This window comes from Misgurnus anguillicaudatus, chromosome 11 (assembly GCF_027580225.2).
Source record: "Misgurnus anguillicaudatus chromosome 11, ASM2758022v2, whole genome shotgun sequence".
NCBI lineage: Eukaryota > Metazoa > Chordata > Actinopteri > Cypriniformes > Cobitidae > Misgurnus > Misgurnus anguillicaudatus.
In genome coordinates, this window is record NC_073347.2 from 18,886,399 (window position 1) to 18,910,028 (window position 23,630).

The 23,630-nt window shown below is 35.4% G+C and overlaps 1 protein-coding gene across 1 annotated transcript; it reads right to left on the reverse strand.

The window, feature by feature from the left end:
- Positions 1-300: 300 nt before the first annotated feature.
- On the reverse strand, positions 301-23,345 carry tspan15 (tetraspanin 15). The gene is made up of 8 exons (XM_055171229.2): positions 23,143-23,345; positions 19,229-19,414; positions 16,708-16,782; positions 14,668-14,763; positions 13,180-13,293; positions 6,009-6,059; positions 5,286-5,402; positions 301-1,497 (listed from the first exon to the last, which is right to left on the reverse strand). The coding sequence occupies exons 1-8, from the start codon at positions 23,326-23,328 to the stop codon at positions 1,339-1,341; spliced, it is 984 nt and encodes a 327-aa protein (XP_055027204.2). The 5' UTR covers positions 23,329-23,345; the 3' UTR covers positions 301-1,338.
- Positions 23,346-23,630: the final 285 nt, after the last annotated feature.

Consider the following 23,630-nt stretch of genomic DNA (forward strand, 5'->3'; position numbering starts at 1 on the left):
ATTAACATGTACTAATACACACTTAAACACCAAAGGAAATGTTCAAATGTAAATCGGACAATAGTTGCTCTTTAATTTCAAAATAAAGATCCATAATAAATGTTGTACTAACCAAAATCACAGCCAGCACTATTCGGAATAGACCATTTGAAGCCCTAACACACAATTTCAGAGGTTTTGATTATACGGGAAATTGTGAAATGTACCCATGTACGAGTAAAAACATTAAGAAAATATTCACAATATTCAGCCCCATGCAAAGCCAAGGCAACATGACAGAACAGATAAGAAAACCCACTAAAAAAGCACAAATAACTCTGGAAAAAATCATTTATTTAGCAGGAGATTCAGTCTTTAACAGAGAGTTCAAACCAACAGAAATTATAAAGACCTGAGAAAAAACCCAAAACCAAATAGAAATATTAGCACCACCACACTTTCAAAATCATCATAACATTAAAATTATAATTATCTCTCACTGCATGCGTACATGGGTAATGCAATATTCAGTGCATGTTGCATAAAAACTTTAGTAGTAGTAATCAGATTACTTTCCTGACACCCACATTTATAGATAAAAAACACCAGCCTTAAGACAATAGAAAATAAAGCAACATACAATGCCATCATCATTTGTCAACAATAGAAAAGTTATTCAAGACACACAGAGATACAGAGACACATACATCCAGCTCTGTCAGACAAATGTTAATATTGAAAATAGGCATAAATAAAATGCTAACATTATATTATGTCATTCTGTAAACTATGCCATAAACATTCAAAATAAAATGTAAAATGAAAAATATCTTCATTAAAACTAAGAGGAGCAAACCCTGTCAATATTTAATACCCCATGAGTAGTAGTAGACAATGAGGTAATAATGTTTACCATTATTGTAGAAAACGTAAATTAAAAAAAACTTTTACCTTATAAGCATTAACTTTAATCAGACTTTATTCAGTTATTAGACACAATGTATTATAAATAAAAGAAAACAGCACTCATTTTGTGATGAATGTACTTTAAAATATACAGCTCATCGTTCTCTCAAGTAATGCTAATCTTTGCAAAAGATACTTTGAGATTCAACACGTAGTTACAAAACCGAGTCAATATATGGCATCTTCAGTGTAGGTAAGGCCTGATATACTGTAGCAGAATATTCCTGAGAGAATAAAAGTAGTCCGTTCTAACGTCAGTGCATTTTGAATTCACTTTACTGTACCGTCCATTTTTACAGTGTCACTTATAAACAATAAACTATGAGTGTAAATGTTTAAAGTACTAATGACTTGCTTGTGCCAGTGTTTCTAAAATTATAAAAGTAACAGCACTTAATCAATCAGAGGCATGCACTTGCAGCATTTTGCCAGCTTGCTCTGGCGCTTGGCCCCCATTGATCCATCTAGAAGACCATCCATGTAGTTTCCATATTCTTCAATGGCATCTTCCACACGAGTGATGTACAGCAAGGTTACGAGCACACCAAAAAACTGAAATGAATGAGACTATGTTATTTTTTAATAAATGACATTTGGAATCAAAATAACTTTGATCTTTTGACATATAAATAATTTGTCATCGTTCTCTGAATAAATAAAATGAAATGGCTGGATTAGTGATGTTAATAGATTAATTTTTATATAATTTTAAAAACAGGCTGGAAAATAGTCATAAATTATCATAAAGTTTCGAATTTTAGAAAAGAACCGCCTTTTCCACAAAAAAATGCAATTGCGCAACACTCTTGATTGACAACTAGGAGGACCAATAGTCTTGATGATCCACCCAGAAAAAGAAAATCCTCCACAATACCTTTAATTAAATTTGTATGTTTTTTTGGCAAAAAACCCCTTTCGAAATATAATAAGTACACCTCAATCAACGTTATAAAATATTAAATAATTTAATAAAGGATTTGAAAAAATATTTGATTTTGTCTGCAAATTTGCTTGCATGCTTCCTTTTATGTCTGGGTTTCTTGCGTTTTTAAATTAGTTGAACCGTGTAGGACACATCTAACTTTTTGAACGCTATACTGAACATCTTGTTCAACTTTCTATTGGCTCCATAATCCGATTCCCTGACCCCAACAAGGCAGAACAATGACCCATTACAAACAAGCTACAATTCAATAATATCAGCAATAAGACACATATCAAAGTCTAGCTCTCCCTGTGTGCCCTCTTTCAACCATTATAGGCTCTCTAGATCCACAAACCTTTTAAACTATCATTTTAAACAGAACAGCTGTCCACACTTTACATGATACCATCCCTTTAACTCATTATGCAGCATTGTGATTTTAGCATGATTCTAGAGATATCTTTCTTTCAAGTAGATAATACTTTAGTCTTGTATGACTGAAATAACAGTCCAGAGGCATTGCAAACATGCCGGCCTAGTGGCGCGATTTCTCTAAAGGAACTTTGACTCGGTTTTGTCATCACAACAAACAGTCTGATATGACAGCACAGAGAGTTACTTCTAGATAGCATCTTTAATAATCCAAAATTACATTTGTGTTAGTCTGATGTGAATATTGGTGTATGGCCGAAACATGAACTTCTATATCCGCATTTTTCTAATCAACACCTGTTCACATCACAGATCAAACTCCTGGCATCATTTCCTATGAAACGGCCTACAGATAGGGACAGTCTGACCTAATACAAACGTACTGCGATTTCTATTCCCATCATTTCTAAAAGAGAACATTTTCTTTTGTGTCTGTCTGTGTTGGGCTTGTCGAACTTGTTGCATTACTGAAATGACTCTCTAATGGTTTCAAAGTTTGTATGAATATGATTATCCGCATCTGTGACTCTGTTCTATGTGACTGTTTTTTTTTAGTGCAACAGGTCAAAGCAGAGGGATACACAGCAACAGCTGCACATTAGTGCCCGTTTGATGTGAGATGGATTTACAGACTGCTAATTTGTTCAAAACTACTTTTTTCCTATTCACTACACTTTTTTGAGAGAGAGAGAGAGTACATTTGAACAGCTTTTTCTGGCTGCCCACCTCTTCATCAGTGTGAAAAAACCTTTAATGAGATGATGTTTTAGAAAGAGGGCAACTTCATTAGGCTAAACTTTGGCATAAGGACAGATAATGATGAAATGAATAACCAGTGAATAAAAAGTTCCTAAATGTACATTTTCGTTAGTGGAGCACAAACAGACAAAATAACAGACCATATTGTGTCTAAATGTACTGTATTTTCTGGACAATAAGTCACACTTTTTTCATAGTTTAGTGGGTCTTGGAACTTAAGTGCAGGTGCGATTTACACGTCAAAAGATTTTCGTGAGAGTCCGCTCTCAGTGGCGGACTTAGCAAATTGGGGGCCCAAGGCGAAGGTATGTATGGGGCCCCCCTATCCGATCTATAAAAGAGAACGAAAACAAATGTACTCCAAAATGAAGATGGAAAGCCGAGAAAACACAAAGTGTAGCACTACACAAACCAAAAAAGAGAAAAAAGTCAATGGGGGAAAACAGCCACTAACAGTAAATGAGGGAGAAATTTTTTTAAATCTGATGCTGCACAAAAACTAGCAATGCATCAAAGCCAATGTTGTTAGTAATCTTTCACATGCCCAAGACTGTGATAAAAGATAAAAAAAAATCCAGTCTATAATCACTTTTTATATTGAAAATAAGTAACTGTATGTGCGTTTCCCCGTTACGGACTAGTCCATTTCATTGTGAAAGAAGAGGGTGTATGCGTGTAGTGACAGATAAACATGAACTGGACATTTTAACTACTATTTCAAAGTTACAATGTATGTCTTAAGAATACTAATACAATTAACAATTAATTGTTTATGATAAGGGTTTTATTTATTTATTTATTTATTAGGTTGGTTGGGGCCCCCCCAATATGACCGCTGGTAGGGGGCCCCCAAGCGGCCGCCTACCTATGCCTCTATGTTAAGACCGCCTCTGTCCGCTCTATGCTGCTCCTGTATTTATGTAATTTAACGGATTCAGTGATGTGGAATGACTTCGAGACCTTTTTGAACTTGATTTGGCTTGTCGTGTTAATTTAGCCTATTCAGCCTGCTGTTCGGTGCTATTGTTGAGTTGAATAACTTGCCTTTCCAAATTACATGTCTGATCTTCGGCTTGGATTTTGTAAAATAATTTTCTTAATAAACGCGCCGTATAGTCCAGTGCGACTTATATATGTATTTTCATCTTCAAAACGAATTTTTGACTAATGCAACTTGTACTCCTAAGCGACTTATTGTCTGCAAAATACGGTAAGTTACTTTATATAAATTTATTGTTAAAACTGCTGTATAATAGATAAATATCTCATGAGAAAGAGCGCTGTTGTATTAAATCTTTACACAACGGCTAATATGTCTTAGTGTCTTCTCATTATTATTGGGGTTTAATGTTTAATACCGATAGTCCATTTAAATCTCAGATGCATTGACTAGATTAGTGGTTTTCAAACTGGGGTCGGGGGTCCTTGGCATCGTAAAGTTCGAAAAGGTTATTCTAGCATGATTACAGGCTGACAATGACTGTGGGATGGAATGCGTGCAAGTAGAGCTTCTGAAGATGTGTTGTGTTGAAATATCTGTAATAACTGATAAACATGAATAAGCAGTGACTTTATTATTATACACTCACCTAAAGGATTATTAGGAACACCATACTAATACCGTGTTTGACCCCCTTTCGCCTTCAGAACTGCCTTAATTCTACGTAGCATTGATTCAACAAGGTGCTGACAGCATTCTTTAAAAATGTTGGCCCATATTGATAGGATAGCATCTTGCAGTTGATGGAAATTTGTGGGATGCGCATCCAGGGCACAAAACCACGAAGCTCCCGTTCCACCACATCCCAAAGATGCTCTTTTGGGTTGAGATCTGGTGACTGTGGGGGCCATTTTAGTACAGTGAACTCATTGTCATGTTCAATTTGAAATTATTTGAGCTTTGTGATATGGTGCATTATCCTTCTGGAAGTAGCCATCAGAGGATGTGTACATGGTGGTCATAAAGGGATGGACATTGTCAGAAACAATGCTCAGGTAGGCCGTGAAATAAATAATAAAAATACATCAAATAAAATATATTAAGTTAATAAAAAATCTAATAGTTGCTTTTATATGTAACCATTTAAAACGACAGCATTACATGACATAGCATTCAAACAACAGCTTCAGAAAAACAACCTCATCCAGCAAAACAAAATGACGTTTTGGCAGGATGTTTACCTTGATTTACTGTATAAAGGGAATATATCCCTTTGAGTCCTACCTGAGGCAGTAAGATACCAAGAAGAAGTCCAGCCATACTTTTGTAGTTGTCCAATAACCAAATAAAGACGGCTCTGGTGCAACCACGTATGTGAATGATCTCTGTATTATCTAGCCGCTGCAGACAAAGATTAGAGCATAGAAGCAGAGGTTATATGCATGCACGAGTCATCTTTCTATTTTATTTCATTTGGCTAAATAACTGGCTGTAATTGCATGGCTGGATGCTAACTGGATGCTGTTTTATTATAAGGCACATCGTTATTCAATCCATGCTGCTTAATAAGCAGTGCTTATTCTTACAGCCCATTAAAATTCTGAGGTGTTTCTCATTGCTCTACCCAGATGACTCAATTACTCATAAGACCTTTGATCCCTCAAAAAATACCCTGGACCTGTGAATCCGCATAGGAAATTTGTCTTTTTCTTTCATTAGAGCAAATGAAGAGCTCAGATTCAAAACTAGGATGCGTCTAAGTGCGTCTGACATGTTTTCTTGTAAATAAGCATTTTTTTGCAGACTCTTAATGGATTCCTGAATGGCCTGATAATGGGATTAAGTGGATTTGAAGCAAAAGTATTTGATGAAGATATAATACAGGCCGAGAGCGTTCGTTTAATATCATTATCACCTTTTTGACGGAGGTGGCGCTTAGTGGCTTTTGCAACCCTCACAAATCTGTGTGTGAGCTGAGCTGACTATAATCAGAAATAGGGACTTTACCTCTTTCATTAGGACGTTGTATCCACACATCGTATTAACAACTTCAGAAGGCTGTAATACAGAATAAAAAGAAAAAAGTCTTAATATCTTCATAAAGGTAGTAAAACACTCAAACATCTTGATAATCCTATAATCTATTTGCCTAAGAAAGATTGCATTAACTGTGGATCTAGACCTTTTGCGTGTTTGCAAACAGAGATGAAGTTTTTTGTGGGCGGAGCCCAACTGATGGCAGGAAGTGACAGCTCCACAATGGGGTGTGAAGTGTTTTAGCATTAAACTGTGATTTTTATGGATCCGGTGTTCTGTAGAAGGCTTGTTCCCCTATGTTTACCTTTAGTGTAATGTTTCTTAAAATGTTTTCACCAAGTTACGTTTATTTCTTAAATAAATTAAAAGTTTAAATGGCTTGGCTACTGATATGTGTGCATGTATGTAATGTATATGTATTGTTCTTTATTGGTAAATCAATTATTTTTACAGTATGAATCGCTGAAGTACTTATAAGAGCAATACTATCATGTATTCTGTATAATGTCATTATTAAATATTTCATCATTTCCTGTTTTCAATTTCTTCCTTATATTTTTAGCCTACGTATTTGTTCTAAAACTATTATGTTTACATACAAATTAATTTGTATAGGCCTGTTTATATATTATTAACACTTTACATCATGTGTGTGTGTGTGCTATGTTTATATATTTATAAGTAAACAGCATAATTTAGAACAAACAGGAAGAAGACATAGGCTAAGATATAAGGTAAAAAGAAGTAATAGAAAACGAAAAAAAAATGAAAACTTTACTAAATAGTAATATTGATTATATGAACTCATTCAAATCTTTAATCTTTCTAAATAAATTATAAACGTAAAGTGATAAAAACGCTATAAGAGACACATAGAGGGATCAGACTTCGACAGAACACCGGATATCTTCTCTAATTATTTTCTATTCAAATTATTAAAAGATTTTCAGATGATTTCATCACTCCAGTTTGTCCGGTTGAGGGCTTATTGCAACCGTAAACACCTATGTTTATCTTCAAATGGTGTCTTCGATGACGGTATACTATAAAAATGGTCATGTATTTTGGCATTCCTATTCTGACACTTAACAGCACAACAAGACATTTTCTAGTGAGTTATATTGATCGTTTCACTCATGTCTCATTCATTTCCACTGTTTTTCTGCCACCACATGCGCGCATGACGTAACTGTGACGTCGACTCGCAAAAGGTCTATTGGATCAAGAATATCAAATTATTCTTTTAAATAAAAACACCACCGTTTTTCAATATTTTACCATGTTCTTACCTCAACTTAGATGAATTAATACATACCTGTCTTTTTTCAATGCGTGCACTTTGAATCTTTGTACAGCGCTTCTTGAATGTGTTAGCATTTAGCCTAGCCCCATTCATTCCTACGGCTCCAAACAAAAGTTTTATTTTGTGCCACCATACTTACTCGTGTAACTACTCACGTAACAGTCTTTAAATAGGGAAAACTGGGAAGTGTTCGGTGGCTTCTAAATTCATCCCTGTTTGGAGCCATAGGAATGAATGGGGCTAGGCTAAATGCTAACACCTTCACGAGGCACTGTATTAAAAGTGCAAACATTGAAAAAAGATAGGGATGTATTCATTCATCGAAGTTGAGGTAAGAACATAGTAAAATATTGAAAAAACGTGGTGTTTTCCTTACATTACATTTAGATGTGTCATTTTAACCTAGTTCTAGTCTTAAAGGGATTGTTCACCTAAAAATGAAAACGTTGTCATTGTTTACTGAAAATTAGCCAAATTTTATTTAAAAAGTACATTTTTCAAAAACCACCTAAACAAAAGTTCAGACAGAGAATGTTGCATTTGGGTTCTGAAGAAAAAAAAGACATTGGGGGTTTAATGACATGATGGTGAGTAAAGTAAGCTTTCATTTTTGGGAGAAATATCCCTTTAAGAAATTAATGCAGTACTAAAAATAATGAACTAGATATATTCATATAAACAGATACATCTATATAGAACTACTAGATATGTCCATATTAATTGATTTCTCCCCGACTCTCTTCCAAAAAGTGATATGCTTGATGACCATACAGAACAAATGATGCAACATACATCACAGGACCAAAAAACACGCTTTTAAAATCAAATAAAACAAGAAAACACACCAGAAGACAAACTGGAAAGTGGGTGAAAAAGTGAATGTTTTTATGGTTAGATTTTTTTAGTTATTTCTTCTGATCTCAACAGGTCAGCATGAGGTATAAGGCTCATTCTATCACAGAGAAATGAAGCAATCTTGTGAAATATTTTTTTTCTTGACAGACACCAATTGCTCAGTGAACTGGAGAGGACATTGATTAGGAGGAGTCTGCTGTTCAAGTAGGCCAGTCAAAGCATTGAATTTGTGGTCAGCAACAGATAGCCATATAAGAGTAAGATTAAGAGAAGTGTGAGATGTGTCCTCTTCTATTGATTAAAAAGTGCAGCCAGATTTTGGACAATTTGTGACTTCATGATCTGTGTCTGGACAGCAGAGCATTGCAGTAGGATGTGTGGGTACCAAGGGTTTGAACCGATTCGCGGAACGAAAACAAAAATCAGAAACTTTTAAACAAGGAACAGAAACGAAACCAGAAACTTAAAAAAAAAAGTTCCGGAACAGAATTGTTTATTTAAACCAATTACAAATACAGTTATTTTTTTCGTTCTTTGACAAGATTTATGTGAAATATGACTCAGTGAAGTTCACTTCCGGTCGTAGTTGACTCATCGGAGAAATGAGAAGCTTGCCACCAGGAAATAGCCTACTCAAGCCAAAGTCTCTAATGCTCAATCATAAGAGGTAAATATCCACCAAGTATCTCATGATGTTTTTTTTTTTTTAATACTAATTAGTGGTGTAACGGATCGCAGTTGATCCGTGATCCGTACAGATCATGACCCACAGTTCGGCTCGCATACGATTCGCGGATTAATACGCAAATTAAATAGGGTGAAAGTTGATCATTTGCACGTGTTTCAAAGGCTTGCAAATGTTAACACTGAATTGATTATAAACAATTTAATGACAAAAAGGCGTTAAAATGAGCAACGTGATTATCCCTATGCCCTTCAAAGATCAGAACTCTTGATTTATAAACTTGAGGTAGAGTTGCGCTACTGTGTCTCATATTGTGGTCCATTAAAATACATTAGGCGAATAAAGCACTAAAAAACAACGTAATTTACACTTTATGTGGAGCGACTGTTTATGCTGCATCTTCTTCCTGAAGCGCCGTTTGAAATTCATCCTCCATCTGTGTGTGTGCCAGTGTTTAAGTGCACTCAAAAGTGCATACACGGAGAGACGCATTTTAAAAAGCAAGTGAACAATCTTTCTGTTCTTGACAGGACACATACAAACAAAATGATCTCGAAATACCTCTTTTCTAATAAAAACATTTGTTTAAGTTGTTTGCCAATAAACGACATGGCAGAAATTTTCCTTGTCTTAATTCATGCCGCTTACATAATGTAGCCTTTTTTAATGTTTGAGTACAAGATAGAGACTTAAATTATTAGTCTACATAATTTTCCTTAAGTTTAATGTCCTAATGATCAGCCTACTTATTTGTATGTCCCACAGCTGACATGGAACATTATTAACCGGTTTGGGATTTTTTTTTTGTTCTAACCGGTTCAGGAACGTCAATTTTAGGGTTAAACAGAAAACCGGAAACGTTAAAATACTGTTTCTGTTCGGCACTAACCAATTGGGAAAAAATCTGGTTCAACGCCCTGGTGGTTACTGAGGATGGCCATCAACCATTACTCCTAAAATTCTGGTTTTTCTGGTGGGTGACAGTGTTGCTGAACTTTGAAGTTTTATAATAAATTAAAATAATCACAGTTCTGTTTGAGGAACGGTACAAATATTCTTAGGTATAATATTTATTAATATCTAAGTGGCTACGTGGTTTCTTATCTGATTCAGAAGAAGAAAACCATGTTGTCCCTCTCTTTTAAACAAAAAAAAACATATCTTTGATGGAATGAGATTAAAAATGCTTTCATTATCATTAAATGTTATATCCTTTTTGACAATTTTAGCCATAATGTGCAAATGTAAACATACAAAAAGCAGTTTCTTTGCCTGATAATAAAGACGTAATGCATGTCCACAGGTAAACTGCACAGACACAGCTGTGACTAGACAATAGACAATAGGCTCAAATAATTGGGCTAGAAAAAAAGGCATCAACAAACTAAATCAGCCAGCATCCTTTTCATGCAATATCTCAATGCCCAGAAATATTACAAAATACTATTAGATGCTTTATAATAGTTCTTCCTAATTCACTGGGTGTCACAAATTGTGCCATTTCTTTAATGAACCTGCTTATTGATTTAATAAATCTGGCAGAACTGACCTTACCAGGTCTTTAAAAGGCATTCAGTTCTAAATAACACACATCCCTTAAGTGAACAGATGGTCTGGAATGATTAAAAATAAAAAGCACATAATAAATAAAGCGGCATGTGCTAAAACGGTCCAATTGATTTTAAGATTAACCCATTTACTTTTCTCAAAAAACAAACAAACAAAAAAACAACTAGTGCAGTCGACAGCAGTAGCTTTGTCAAAGTTCCCAACATGATATTCCCCTGGTTTTACAGACAGGGTTTAAGGCTGGTCCTAGACTAAATGCCCTATCATACACCCAGCGCAATGTGCGACGCAAGTGTCTTTTGCTAGTTTCAACCCGTCGCAATTAGCATTTTTACGTTTAGCGCCACGTTGTTTAAATAGCAAATGCATTTGCACCCAATTTTGCGCCCATGGCGTTTTGGTCTGAAAACAAGGTGTGTTCATGCACATTGTTGGCGCGTTGCTATTTTGAGGCAACTAAAATAGACTACACCATTGACCAACTAAAACCTGGTCTAAAGTCAATGGCGAAATATTCTTTTTGTTATTTAAAGAGCACGTTAGTAATATGCGCCTATAAACGGGGCGACACGGCGAGTTTGCTTATCACCCACATGGATGCGCAGCAGCCCAAAAAAGCTTTTAAATATGAAAAATTAAAGCATTCAAATGTAAAAGATTATTATTGAGTCTCTGGGACATAAATGAGGACCGATTAGAGAGGTTAGAAGGTGTAAAGAGCTGCTTCACCTGTAAGTAATTGATTGTTTTTCTTTAAACAAATGGAAATATTGCATCTATTATTAAATGTTGTTTTTTTTAAATGCTACCACATGGATTTATTGTATATGATGACTTTATATCTGTGGATATGATGAGATGAAAACCTTTTTTAAGTTTTTCAAAATACTCACTGTGCTGTCCGAGTGCTGAAACGTTTCGGCTTGCCACACGTTCGTAAATTTTTTATCTCTTGTTTGTTACAAATAAAGTATTTTTAGAGTACAAACCTTTTCTTGCATATTTGTAAATTATTTTTTGAGATTACACTGATCATGTAGGCCAGGGTTCCCCAAATCTTACCCTGGAGGGCCGGAGCACTGCAGAGTTTAGCTCCAACCCTGATCAAACACATCTGAGCAAGCAAATGAAGGTCTTCATGATCACAGGTGGGTAAGTTTTATTAATAGGGTTGGACCTAAACTCTGTAGTGCTCCGGCCCTCCAGGGTAAGATTTGGGGAACCCTGATGTAGGCTATCCATACATTTACAGCAATTAAAAGCCTGTTAATTTTACTTCCATGACTGAAAGAAAACAACTTTTAAAGGTTTTAATACAAAAAATACCAAATTCAATACAAATAAAAAAACAACGCAATTTTTTAACATCAATCTTAAACTGGTGGTCTTCTTCCTCCACTTAGTTTTTCAGTTTACAAATTCCACTTTCTAAATAGGGATTAGACATAGCGCCAGTGCAACTGGCTTTTAAATGGGATGAGAGCTAAGACTCTCATTGGTTAATTGTACGTTACGCACAAAACACACACATCACTCATTAGGAGAATAGGAACAACCCTTTTCGACCCTGCGCTTTGGCGCACAAACCATTTTTCCTGTCGTTAACTTAGCAAAAGTGGAATCGGACATGCCCGTTTAGACCGTGCGCCATGCGTTTTAGACAATGTGCTTAGATTGTTAACTCTTTCCCCGCCATTGACGAGATATCTCGTCAATTAAGAGAAAACGCTTCCCCGCCATTGACGAAATTTTTGATACCATTGATACCGCTTGATACCGCATTTGATACCATTGATACCGCTATTATCCACCAGGTGGCGCCCTTCCGCAACTTTTTAAAACCGGAAGTATTGCCCTATGGCAAGCTGCTGCATGTCGGTGTCTGTTTTAAAGATCGCTCTGAATGGGATCTCTATGAAAAGTCCGTCACAAAAATGGAATTATCTCTGCTTTTTGCTCAAAATGTGGCGTTTTTGCAGAAACCTACCCATATTCAAAAGCTGATTACAAAAGAACTACTAAAGGTAGGATGAAACGGTTTTTTTTGTTTGAAAGCAGAGGGTCTGTTCTTTCATATGGTATATTGTATGTTTATATATTTGAAGAAGAACATTTTCTGGAAGGCATTAAACTTTTGTGAAAATCATGAAAAACGCTGGCACTGGCTGGCAACTTTTTGGAAAAAAACACCAGCTGCTGTTTTTTTTTCATAAAAACACTGCACTTCCATTTGAAACAATTGAAAACATATGCCGACAGCCAGCGTAAAAGCTTTGATGTGCACGTCCCCTAAGACACATGTATGAGCTGAAAATAACTTGCACTGACGGATCTTACAATAAGCCAGTGCCATTAATAGAGATACACACCAGTAACGTCATTTTTCCATGCTTATTTTTATATGCTAAAACATCTTAATTTAACTAAAGCCTAGTCTTGGTTTTAGCTAAGCCTTGTCTGTGAAACCAAGCTATAGCATAAAGTTATAAAGAATCAACACATGCAATCAGATCCTTGAGATAGAAATGAAGAAAACATGCTTTTGCGGACTATGCAGTGTTTTTTATTATGTTTACAGTAAATTGGCTCAATTTAAAATAAGAAAATAAGGCAAGTTATTACATGATTCCTTCAACTAGATGAAAAGTCTCATTACCTGATCTAATGTGTATATGTGCTTTGACAAACCATGTTCACATTGCAATAGAGAATGAAAGATATTTACAGACCTTGTTCAAACAGCAGGTATAAGGAACTCCACAGGCTAAAGGTCCAGGAGCAGTGCAGTTATGATACATGTTAACCTCCCAGTCTTTGTAATCATTTCCCCCACAACATTTGAACTGGAAAAACAAGAATCAAAGCAGTATAACAACTTTATTTAATAGCAATAGAAATAGCAGCAGGCTAACATTTTAGTGAATCTGGTTGTCTGTGCTGTGAGATCTATGTTTGCACATTACATAAAAGAAAAACATTTTTATTAAATCTACAAATTTTCTTCTGTTAAATATCTATATAGACAGGGCAGTGAATATACGCAGTGAAATGAATAATCTGAGCTGTCTTCTATTCATTTATTGCGCCGACAGCTTTCAAAAGGAACTTCATGAATAAATATTAGACTACAGTCTTTTCTCACTGAATGGCAAATTCATATTCCAGACCTTCAGCTCATTTAAATGGCAGCGAATATCATTTGAAGCAATTACTTAAGTGACTGGTCGATTGTCAAAAGAAACACATATTCATTGATGTAGGTCAATTATCAGTTATCAAAAAATTAGCATAATTGCATACTATTACAAATAACAAACGTAAATAACTACAGCATGGGGTGTCTTTCAAAAGTAAATGAGAACGATCCTTTTGGAGTAAACCACTTTATCCTGCAGAATGATAAATAACATTGACAAATAACTAGTTGAGCTTATACTGTTTGACAAAAGTTTGAAAAACAGAAAATGTTATATTAAATGTGATTCAAATAGAAACTAGTCCGCTTTATCTTAACAATGGGGCAGATATTATGTGCTAAGTCTTTTCGGTTTGCTCATCACAGCGAGAAATTATTTGTTTAAAACTGACTAGCATTTGAGTTTTAGTGAGTCAAGCTTGTTAAATAAAAAGTATATTTGGAATAATTAAACACAGCTGAGAGGACTCACTGTAATAACAGTGATTATACAGGTGCACTGGTGCATACAGATGCATGGAGGTCTTCAGTCAGTGGCATATTCAGATTCACATGAATGCACCTTAAAGCCACTTGACCTGAATGCCTGAATACCTCTGGCATTGGCTGTGTGCAGTGTAGGTGGTTTTTGTGGATTTATCTGCTGGGTCCTTAACATCTTTATAATTACATATCCAACAGTCTACTTCATTCGTGACTGGACATTTTAAGAATCACTTTAATTCAGTAGGTGGTAGAAAGGCTTATTCAATAACGGTCTTATTTTTCTCTTACATACTAAAAGTAAGTACATGAACAGTGTGTAAAGCAAATGGTCAAATGAACTTAAGAGTTTAAGGCATGAACGACCAGTCACTGGGCCTTTCATTTAAACTTTCATGCAAGGAGAATGTAAAGGTATTACTGTAAACAAATTGTCTCATTATCGATGAATACCGTAATAAATTACCTGCTTTTAAAACTATATCAAAAAGATACCTTTAAAGCAAAATCACTATTCCTACAAACAAAAATCTCTTACCGTTTCTTGAACAAAGTCCATTATGTTCTTGAAATCAAGGTCATCGTAGTAATTCACCATGCCTTTACGGATATTTTTATTGACAAGCTCCTCTGTCTACAACCACAGGAAAGTAGGGTTACAAGAAAGGTCCCATATTGTTATTGAAGCAAATTTTTTTTGTATGATTTCTTGCATCACATGGTAGTTTTTGTATAAACTTTGTCCAAAAAAGTTCATATTTAAGGACTGGTCTGGTATAATTATACAATATAATTAAAGAACTGAGATGCAAAACCCTCTAAATGCATATGACATGTTTTCTTATACTTTACTCTTGTACACTTTACAATAAGATTGTATTTGTTAACATAAGTTAATTTGATTGGCTGATATATAATATTATTTTCTGGGAAACGCACAGCGAACGTAGTTCCAGGCAGCTCTCTTGACCGTATTACAGTTCCATATCACTTCGCATAGTTAACTGTAATAACGGACTAACAAAAACAACATGACAGACGATTTTCAGAGGCAATAACAGCACTGTTTAGAGACGCAAAAGGTAGCCTCGTTCACACAATCTCTCTCTGTCGCTCGCCCTCTCTCTCTCTCTCTCTTTCAGACGAATCCCTTTAAATATATCATGTGATCGATGTCCTGAGGTGTGGTAACCGTAGTATAAGTGGAATAATTGACTTTGGGCCGTTGAATTATTGCGGTGCGGTGCATTACCACCTCGGGTGTGCATTATTTTTCTAATAATTCAACGGCCCGTCGTCAATTATTTTCTACTTAAAAGCATTAGCTAACATAAACTAACAAGGTAAAATACTACCAAAGCATTTATTAAACTTAGTTTATGTTATTTTCAGCATTTACTAATATATTATTACAATTAAAAGTTGTAACTGTTAACATAAGTTAATGCTTTATGAACATGATATACATGTAGCATTAACTAACATTAACAAAGATTATTGTTAGTTCATGTTAGCGAAGACATTTACTAATGTTAACAAATTCAACCCTTTAGTAAAGTGTTACAATTTTATTTACCTTAAGTGAGTGTACCAACAAACCGGTATTTCTGAATGGCCTGAGGCCGAGATTAAGTGGATTTTAAGTAACAGTATTTGATGAACCTATAATATGTGCCGAGTGAATTCTGGTAATATCATTACCTCACAACTCTTCTATACATTAGCACTGAACACAATAAAAGGATTAGCCTATCTGCGCCCTCCTACGCACTTCCGCTCAATTTCATTTTCCTTCAGTACTACGTCTGGGATTTCTGTCTATTCTAGCGTTTCGAAAAATCTAATTTTTGTAGGACCAATCAGCAAACAGAGGAAGTGGCCGAGAACGATGACATTGATGTGCGTCAGTTTGAGTTGTAGTTCAATAATGGCAGCGGAGAAAGACGTGAGAAAAGCTATTCGGTCCGTTGTTGCAAAACTGCCAAATATACAGAAGTTAAAGCTGAAGCAAGAAAATTATTGCTAAGTTTTGTTGATCCGATCATTCGGACTTGTTGTTTCCGGCCAGTTTCGGAGCATGACATACGTCACGACCACACATTAGCACTTGCCTATGGCAGATCCTGAGTGACTCTGGGCAGATCCAATTGTGTTGAACTTTAACAAAGAACCCGCCTACAAGGAAGTAAACGTTTCTCAATGGAGAGAGGCCAGACTCTTTATACAAATGAAATGAGAGTCTGGTAGAACCAGGCTATAAAAGGATACAAGACTTATATCAATTAAAACTTATTAATATATACTGCCACATTTTGTAGCTACACATTTTAATCTTGTTTTACTGATTTATTGTATTTTTGATAAATTACTACTAATATAAAATTTTAACATGCTATTGCGCTGTCCGTCATTGTTAAGGTATGACATACAGCGAGGATAGTAGGTACATAAAAATGTTAAAACATATACATTTTCCAGTTTGTACCATACTAATTAAAGCTGACTTTTTAAACCTGCATGCAAATATATGCAAAAAGCAAGAAGAAAATACAGTGAAAACAATGATGGCAAAATGTACCTTGTTCTTAAATAGCAGAGCAACAATCCCACCGACAAGTTCCAAAACCAGACAAATAGCCAGAGTGTACAGAAACTGCAATGCAAAAGTAAGAGTAGATTCAAGTGAAACAAAAATGCACATCACAGCAAAACTCATTTTAAAAATTACTTCTACATTTCACCTCAATTTCTGCCCTAGAGTACATTACTATGTAACCTATGTGAATCTAAACTGATAAATGACTTTGACTAATGTACACCTTCTTTCTGAATTGATGTGATCTAGTACAATATTTCTGTCTGTAAAACCTGACAAGTTTAGAGTACTCAAAACTTTTGAAAACACTTTTCTAAATCTCCAAGATAAATCAATGTTTAACACTACTGAGTCTTTCTCTTTACTAAAAATACATGAAATATCACTTAATTTTAAAAAAAGAGATTTCGTAACGCAAGTTCATGCAAAGCACGCTGGGTACTGGAAATCCACCTCAACCAATTGTGTTGTTTTAATGTTAAACTGAGGTAAGTTTGCAGTAACAGAATTTAGCTTTAATGGCAGAATGAATGCCATACACCTAATCACAACCACCAAAAGTTTGTAAATATTTGCAGTGTTTGTTAAAATAAGGCTGTTGTATTGAAATGACTCTATTTCCAAGTTGAAATTTTCGAGTTTGAGGGAAGTTCATTGAAATTAAAAGTTGAATAAACTTATTTTCACTCATTTTAAAGAAGTACATTGTACTAGTGATGCACCGATGTATCGGCCGCCGATATTTATCGGCCGATTTTTGATGAATTTGAAACCATCGGAATATCGTAAAAGCACGAGAAAGGGCGATACCGATTGTTTATTAATAGTTGCATGTCTGTTGTTCAATTAAAATGATTTGATGTTCTAGTGTGCACTATACTTAAAGGAATAGTCTACTCATTTTCAATATTAAAATTTGTTATTACCTTAACTAAGAATTGTTGATACATCCCTCTATCATCTGTGTGCGTGCACGTAAGCGCTGGAGCGCGCTGCGACGCTTCGATAGCATTTAGCTTAGCCCCATTCATTCAATGGTACCATTTAGAGATAAAGTTGGAAGTGACCAAACACATCAACGTTTTTCCTATTTAAGACGAGCAGTTATACGAGCAAGTTTGGTGGTACAAAATATACGTAGCGCTTTTCTAAGCGGATTTAAAAGAGGAACTGTATTTTGTGGCGTGATAGCACTTTTGGGAGTACTTCGACTCGGCGCAGTAACACCCTCCCTCTCCCATTATGAGAGGGAGAAGAGGAGCGGACTTTTCAGGCGAGTCGAAGTACTCCCAAAAGTGCTATTACGCCATAAAATATGGTTCCTCTTTTGAATCCGCTTGGAGGGGCGCTGCGTTTTGTTTTGTGCCGCCAAGCTTGCTCGTATGGCTACTCGTCTTGAGTATGAAAAACGTTGATGTGTTTGGTCACTTCTAACTTTATCTCTAAATGGTACCATTGAATGAATGGGGCTAAGCTAAATGCTATCGAAGCGTCGCAGCGCGCTCCAGCGCTTACGTGCACGCACACAGATGATAGAGGGATGTATCAACAATTCTTAGTTAAGGTAATAACATATTTTAATATTGAAAATGAGTAGACTATTCCTTTAAGCACCGACAGAAAACCTTTGTTGAGCTGGCTCTAATGTCTTGGACAATAATAGAAAAAGACTGCACTTTAGTGGGGGAAAAGAAGTATTTATACTCTGTTTAAAGCAATAGCACTGGCATTATTTATGTTTATTAAAGAAATCCATTATATGTAAAAAATGAGTTAATGTTGTTAATAAAAGAAATGCTGAATATCAAAAACCACCTTTGAAGGTTGTCATGTTGTCTTATTATATTTGTTTTAGCTTAATTTGTGCCTCTCTTATATTATGTTGGTCAGTTGAATGTTAATTAGATCCAATCCATGTTCAGTAAAAATAATTTGATGCAGAAATAAAGTAGCTAATAGACCAACTGTATAGTATTGTATACAAGTGTTTGATATCGGTATCGGCCAGAAGTTGTCTGTTTAAATCGGTATCGGCCCAAAAAAATCCTATCGGTGCATCCCTACATTGTACTGTTCGAGTTTATAGTGTGAAAAGATCAGTTTTGATAAGATCGTAAAAGATGTTCAGAGGTTAGATCAATATGGTTTTTACATTGTGTGATAACTTCCACTTTACAAGGAAAGATTACATTTAAAAATCAAAACATCTATATGTAATGCGAAAATTTGAAAGTACATAAAATAAAAAAATTGTATTAAAAAAAACAGCTCATGTCCATTCATCAAATAAGTATAGTACATGTATACCAACAACAAAACTTAAATTAATAAAATTCAAGAACAGGTCTTGTTTAAACAGCTGCATATTCTTTTCATTTGGTTGTAGCTTTGAAAATACGTTTGAAAAACTAAGCAGGCTTTGTCACTTATAAAAAAACTGGTGACCACTAGGTTAAACATATGAGACACTTTTATATTCAAGAGTCTGATGGCAAACACTTACCACTCTGAGAAGGCACAAATTGTCTCTGAGTGATGCCAGGACACCAATAAAGGAGACGATGAACATGAACACACCCAGGACAATAAGAATAATAGCAGGAGCGAGAAACACTCCATCTAGGGTTTTGTAGCGTTGCCTTTCCACTTCTGCATAAATGCCGATGGCCAGAATAAACCCACCTATCAACTGAAACAGACAGAGCATGGTGATAAAATATCATCAGACACAATTGAGGAAATGAGTAAGCACATGAGTCTAACCATAAGCTAGAGTATGATAACAGGTTAAAAGTTAATAAAACATGTTACATTCATGATTCTGAAAAAGGACTTCAATGAACCTGAAACAAACATTTTAGTCTAACATACATTAATTTCTGTATTTCTTCATATTATATATTATTCTGCAAGCTAATTTTTAGGTAAACAAAACAAAGGAGAACTGTACAATTTGACCATGTGAGTTAATGTATTCTCAGAATAAAGGATGTGAAATCTAGATTTGAGAGAAACAGATGTCAGTGAAGTTGTACATAACTGTAGTAAATGCACTAAATGGACTTTAGCATGCCAGAGAACACAGCTTTTATGACACAACCTAATGGTATAATCAAATAATAAGCAGCATAATGGAGCACTGATAATTGCAGTAAAACCCCTCTATGCCTGTTAACTCACTTGCATGTGCACGTATGCGTGTGGTGCCTGTGCGCATGGGGGTTTGCAACCAATTTGTTTTGACAATGCATTTATTTTTGTACTGATCTCTTCTCTGAATTTTCTATTCCTTACTACACAAAACTTAATTTACGAATATGTTCTAAAATAGCCTTTATTCTCCAATATGATAAGAGATCAATATGTGTTACATCAAAGTCCAAAACCAAAATATTTGGACGTTAAATGGCACACAAAGAAATTAAACAAAAATGTCACGAATAGCACATCTACAAACTGTCAATAACTAATTCCTCCTGAGATATTGGAAGAGATTCAAAACCAGAAATGTGTCAAGTTAAGATATAAATCCTCTTCAGACTGGAGTGTGGACCAGTTATGACCTTTTTTGGTTGACTATGAAGACTATAAACATAAGTGCACCAACACCCTGTTACAAGTGATGCATCTCTGTGGATGAGATCTTGTTTTATCCTGGTGCTTCTGTCTTTATAATACCTATATGTTTATTTTAATGTTAGTTTATGGAAAACCACATTGCTTCAACAAACATTTTTAATACTTCAAAAATGAAAACACAAATCATCTTGATAGAAATCAACTTGCTGCTTCAAAAATATCCAAGTTGAAACCATGTCACATAATAGCAAAAAAAAAGATTTTATGTATCCAAAACCATTTAGCCAATCGGTTTGCTGTTTCATCTATTATAAGTCAATCGAGTTGGCATACTTAAGATTGCTTTTTACTAATCCACCTTATAGTGCACATTAATCAAATGATATGTTAAGATCAGATATAAACCCTCGCCTTCGTAAACAGAATAGCAACTCTAGGGGCTCTATCTTACACCCGGCGCAATGCAGCGCAATGCGCAACGCAAGTGTCTTTCGCTAGTTTCCACCCTAATTTTCACGTTTAGCGCCGCGTTGTTTAAATATTTCAATATAAACATTGACCAACAAAAACCTGGTCTAAAGTCTAAAGTCAATGGCGCAATATGTTTTATGTTATTTAAAGAGCGCATTAGTAATATGCGCCTATAAACGGGAGGACAACGCGGGTTTGCTTATCACAAAGTACATGAATGCGCAGCAGCACAAAAATGCTTTTAAATATGGAAGATTAAAGGATTGAATGTAAAAGATTATTATTGAGTCTCTTGGACATAAATGAGGACTAATTACGAGACGTTAAACGGCACAAAGAGCTGCTTCACCTGTAGCCTGGTAAGAAAATAAATGCTTTGCTTTAAACAAATGCATCTGTTTTTAAATGTTTTTAAATGCTACCTCGCGGATTTATTGTATATGATGACTCTGTACCTGTGGATTTGGTCAGATGAGAAACATTTTTTAGCAAAAACTCTTTGCTAAAAAAACGCTGTCCAAAGTGCTGAAACGTGCGGAGAGCCGTTTGTAAATTCTTTATCTCCTGTTTGTTACAAATAAAGTATTGTTAAAGTACAAACCTTTTCTTACATACTTGTCAATTATTTTTTGATGATATTGGATAGCCATACATTTAAAGCAATTAAAAGCCTGCTTTTTTACTTCCATGACTAAAAGAAAACGGGTTTTAAAGGTTTTAATAAAAAAATTAACAATTTCAATACAAGTGAAAAACAACACAATTATTTAACATTAATCTTAAATTGGGGATCTTCTACCTCCGCTTAGTTTTTCAGTTTACAAAGTCCGTCATCTAAATAGGGATTAGACATAGCGCCAGCGCAACTTGCTTTTAAAGGGGATGAGAGCTGTGACTCTCATTGGTTTACTGCACGTTACGCCCAAAATACTCCCATTACAATAGGACCTACCCTTTTCGACCATGCGCTCGGCGCAAAAAACATTTTTCCCGTCGTTAAATTAGCAAAAGTGGATTCGGACACGCCCATTTAGACGTTGCGCTGTGCGCTTTAGACAATGCGCTTAGATCGTTAAAATAGGGCCCTAGGCCATCCATACATCATAATTCACCAACGCAGCCTTTGGTCTGTCACGTGTAGTAAAACTTATACGAGAGCAGAACAAAATGTACGCTGGGTCATCCAGCACTGTAAAGCTGGGGCCAATGGGCCATCAGGTGCTTTGGTTGGTGGCACAATGGAGTGAAATAGGGTCGTGTGGGTCCCATTGTTTATGCTGTCAATTTGACAGGTTCAACATGTACAGACCTGCTTCTGGCAGAAAAAAGGAGAGAAGCAAAATAGTGTGGCCCATACATTTCAAATCTCTCCTGCAAACACTTACATGTCTTTTAAAGAGCGTGTTATTGAGTTTTAAGCGTCTGTTCAACACAACTATCAAAAACATTTTCTAAATCAAATATATAAAGAATGTTTATAGCATAAATTTGCTATATAAAACATAAACTTTAAATATTACAGAACTTTGTACATATGTAAATGTAAACCCTGAATAGTTAGATATAAAATCAAATAAATTTAAGCTTTGGAAACCGGACAAAAAGAATTAATTGCACTTTTCCCTTAAAAAGTATTGTAATATTAGGTTGTAAACAAATGTGACTGAATAAATGTATACAGCATAAGCATATGGCACAGCATAAAACAGCTTTGTTGTACTAATGAGGTGGGAAAAAATCTCAACATAAAGATATCTTGCTAATCCCATCTAAAAGGTATGGAAACTAAAACAATAGGCTGTTCGATGAGAAATAAGTTATATGTGAAATTTAAATTAAATGACTGATAGGTGTATAATTACAATACATACTGAACAGGGGTCAGAGATCACATCCTATTCTGTCACAGAAGTATTTTGGTCATCTGATTATATTGCAATATGAAAGCAACAAGGTAATGCAATTTTGTATCACCCAGTGATACATCACATATACAGTGAATTATATTTTATGTGTTGTCATATGGAATTAAATTGTACATAAATGAGGTTTATTTAAGCACATGGAAACTGTAAACATAAAAGCACCACAATGCACTGCAGTAAAGTGGAGGGTGTGGTAAAGACGATTAGAACAGGTTAATGGGTGGTAGTTCAAAGCAATACTACACATAACGTTACGCATAACAAAAAAAAGCAACAAATATTAAGGTTAGCAAACTTTCAATATTCAACCATTTCCTTTCCCCTTTATCTATCCAAAAATTATAACACTATGCGCGCACATTTGCTGACGCCAGGACACTACAGTATCTCAGCGAATATATATCATGCAGTAGGAAGGAATTAAACAATATATCAGACTTACCCAGAAAAGCGTTGCATATACGATTAAAAAGAACTTGAGAAAGACGTACGAGCACCTCTCACAATATCGGACCTCGTTTGCCATGTTTAAACCCTGTATTTGGTGTTTGTCATGTTCGCGTAAACACTTCCTGGTTTGTTTGAAGCGTCTACCTGAACGAGCAGAGCACGCGCGCTCCGTTATCATTCAGGCAGTCGTGAATCAGAATGCTTTGATTGATGGATCGTTAGACCAATAAGAGCGCAGATTGTTCTTTTACAGAACGATACGGCAGATTGTGGGCGTGTTTATATGCAGCACTGCGCAGAAAAATCTGGATATGACATCAAAGTACCGCGAGAGTGAGCCGAAGCCACAGCTTTTGAATTGCTTTCGCGGTACTTTGGTGTCATACGCCGATTGGTTTGCGCAGCATCGCAGGAAGTCTATAAAACATCTTGTATGCCTACTTTTTGAGCACTGGAACTATTCATTCATCAATTTGTTCC

Coding starts and splice junctions, on each gene's coding strand:
- tspan15 (XM_055171229.2), bottom strand. CDS start 23,328: ATGATAACGGAGCGCGCGTGCTCTGCTCGTTCAGGTAGACGCTTCAAA. Junction 14,764..16,707: donor CTCTGCTATTTAAGAACAAG/GTACATTTTGCC, acceptor CTGTGGTTGTAG/ACAGAGGAGCTTGTCAATAA. Junction 13,294..14,667: donor TGGACTTTGTTCAAGAAACG/GTAAGAGATTTT, acceptor TTGTTTTTCCAG/TTCAAATGTTGTGGGGGAAA.